Raw genomic sequence first — 2,570 nt, 5'->3', positions numbered from 1 at the left:
TGTAGGGACCACACTTCAGAGGCTCACTGGTGTCAACATTGCTGCAGTCACAAGCCCTCGGGTCCTCGTACCTGGAAAGGGCATCACAGTGAGATTGGAGTCTACCTGGTCTTACTGGATTGCAAATTGGTACACCGCGAGTATCTCTATCCACCTCACAAGTTTGCCATTGGGCTCTTTAAGGCTGAATAGCCATACCAAGGCTTGGTGGTCACTACGCACTGTAAATTTCCTCCCTCAAAGGTACTGCCTGAAATATTGAAAAACGTTTACCACTGCAAGGAGTTCCTTCTCCGTTATGCAGTAATTTTGCGCGGCCTTGTTCATTGACCGACTGGCGTAGGCAATCACCCTTTCCCGACCCGACTGAATTTGGGACAACACTCCCCCAATTCCAAAAATGCATCGACGTCCAGGTAAAACTCACCCCTTCATTTAGCGGATAGCCCTTGATATCAGCACCAGTAAGCTTCTCTTTCAAGGTCTCAAAAGCTACCTGACAAGCTGGGGTCCAATAAAAAATAGCGTCCTTCTTTGTCAGCTCCGACAGGGGCCTGGCGATTTTTGCAAAATCTTCCACATAGCGACGGTAATAGGATCCGGTTGCAACAAAGGCCTTCACCTGTTTTGCCGTCGTTGGCCTGGGCCAGTCAGCAACCTTCGCTATGTTCATGGGGTTTGGGCGCACGCCCTCCTTAGACTCTATGTGTCCCAGAAAGGTTACTTCTGTCTGGAGTAAATTGCACTTTCCTGGTCGTAATTTCAACCCTGCCCCACCCACTCTTGAAAGGACCTCATCCACACGGCTCTTATGTTCGCTAAAGTCAGCGCTATAGACGATGATGTCATCAACATACACTAAGCAAGTATGCCACTGGAGATCCTGCAAAACTAGTTCCATTGTCCTTTGAAAGGTGCTACTGCTATTGCTTAACACGAAGGGCATCCTGGTCATCTCAAACAGGCCATATTTGCATGTGAATGCCGTTTTTGCGATATCATCCTTCTTTAAAGGGATTTGAAAATACCCAGAGGTTAAACCAATTGAGCTGGAGAGTGTCATTCCTGCTACCGTGTCAAGACAGTCCTGCACCCTAGGTAGTGGGAAGCCATCTTGTTTCACCAGCGCATTTACCTTCCTGTAATCTACACAGGGTCGAACAGCCCCTGACTTCTTCCTGACAGACACAATTTGGCTTGCCGAAGGCGATGTGCTCTTCTGAATGACACCTTTAATAAGTCCTCTATAGCAGACTTCTCCTCGGCTGCAAATGCTAAAGGCACCCGCCTCGGCCTCTGTTTGATTGGTGATGCGTCACCTGTGTTGATTGCGTGATCGGCTACATCCGTCAGGCCAATGTCCCATTCATCCTTGGAAAATGTATCACCATGCTTTGCAAGAAGCTCCGCCACTCGGCCTTTCTCATACTCACTCTTACCTCCGGTTGCCTTCTCATAAAGACTATGCAAGTGAGCTGGCACCCCACCAACTCCGGGCTTCACCTTTTTAAGGACAGCACTAGGTCCCGCTCTGTCCCTGCAGGTAACCCTCCGGATCCTCACATACATGCTCTTTCTCAGCAAGAACACTCACGATTCTTTCTATTCTCTCAGCAGCACCGATGTGCGCGTCCTGCTTTAACTCCTTGGGGTCGAAATGCGATTAAAGGCGCTATATTTTCTACCCCTGTAGCGTCGATACCCGACTATAGGTGCGTTATCAGGACTCCCCAGGACGGCGATTGACGAGTATAGTCGCAGCACCGAGGTCATGCTGATTGCGTCACGTACTTTTTGATAATCCTGATAAAAGCAAAATTATTTTGCATACCGGCTATTATTTCTTAGATGTTATAATTATTAATTATGCTAAGAATTAGTTTCCTTGTTAAAATAAATGCTTGTAAATATGCGGTAAAGGAAATAAAAAGGACGAACTCCACTGTGTTTCGTTCATACAGTATTTCAAAAGATAAGAAAAGATAATTAGCCGAGATTTTTCTTACATTGAAGAAAATATTTATTATCATGCTGATTTTGACGTATCAGTTTCGTCATTATCAGAGAAAAGAATGCTCGAAAAATATTAAGTTTTAGAAAGCTGAAATATTCGTTCACTTACATCGCATGAAATTAAAATGGATAAAATAACACAGCAAAACATGTTTCATACACAACAATGTGTGTAAATAAACGCTTTTTGTAAATTTAATAATTCTTCAAAGATGGGTGTAAATATTACAACTTAACTGTCTCAGTGCGTGTCACACAACGTTTGTGTACATGTTTAGAAATTAATTATACATCAAAACAAACCATCGATATTCACTCAAAAATGGGTGTTAATTTTGAGTAATGTTAATGTAAATATTCTGTGTTCATAATGTATTTATATCTATTGGAATTTAATGTGTTTACATTTGAAACAAAAAGGAATAAAATCTGAAATATTCAAATATTTATTGAACCGCAATAGGTGGATACATATAAATATTTGTTAAAACTTCAAAGATTTTATAAGTATAGTTTGATTTACACCCATGTTAATAATATTTCCATGCATGATTTCA

General features: G+C 42.4%; 1 protein-coding gene across 1 annotated transcript; it reads right to left on the bottom strand.

Moving 5' to 3' along the window:
• Positions 1–214: 214 nt before the first annotated feature.
• Positions 215–901, bottom strand: LOC128552760 (uncharacterized). Its single transcript, XM_053533820.1, has one exon. It carries the CDS (start codon positions 899–901, stop codon positions 215–217), a length of 687 nt encoding a protein of 228 aa, XP_053389795.1.
• Between the last annotated feature and the right edge of the window lie 1,669 nt (positions 902–2,570).

This window comes from Mercenaria mercenaria, unplaced genomic scaffold (assembly GCF_021730395.1).
Source record: "Mercenaria mercenaria strain notata unplaced genomic scaffold, MADL_Memer_1 contig_3131, whole genome shotgun sequence".
Lineage (NCBI taxonomy): Eukaryota > Metazoa > Mollusca > Bivalvia > Venerida > Veneridae > Mercenaria > Mercenaria mercenaria.
Note: the sequence above shows the minus strand (reverse complement) of the source record. Positions and strands in the feature narration are given on the sequence as shown.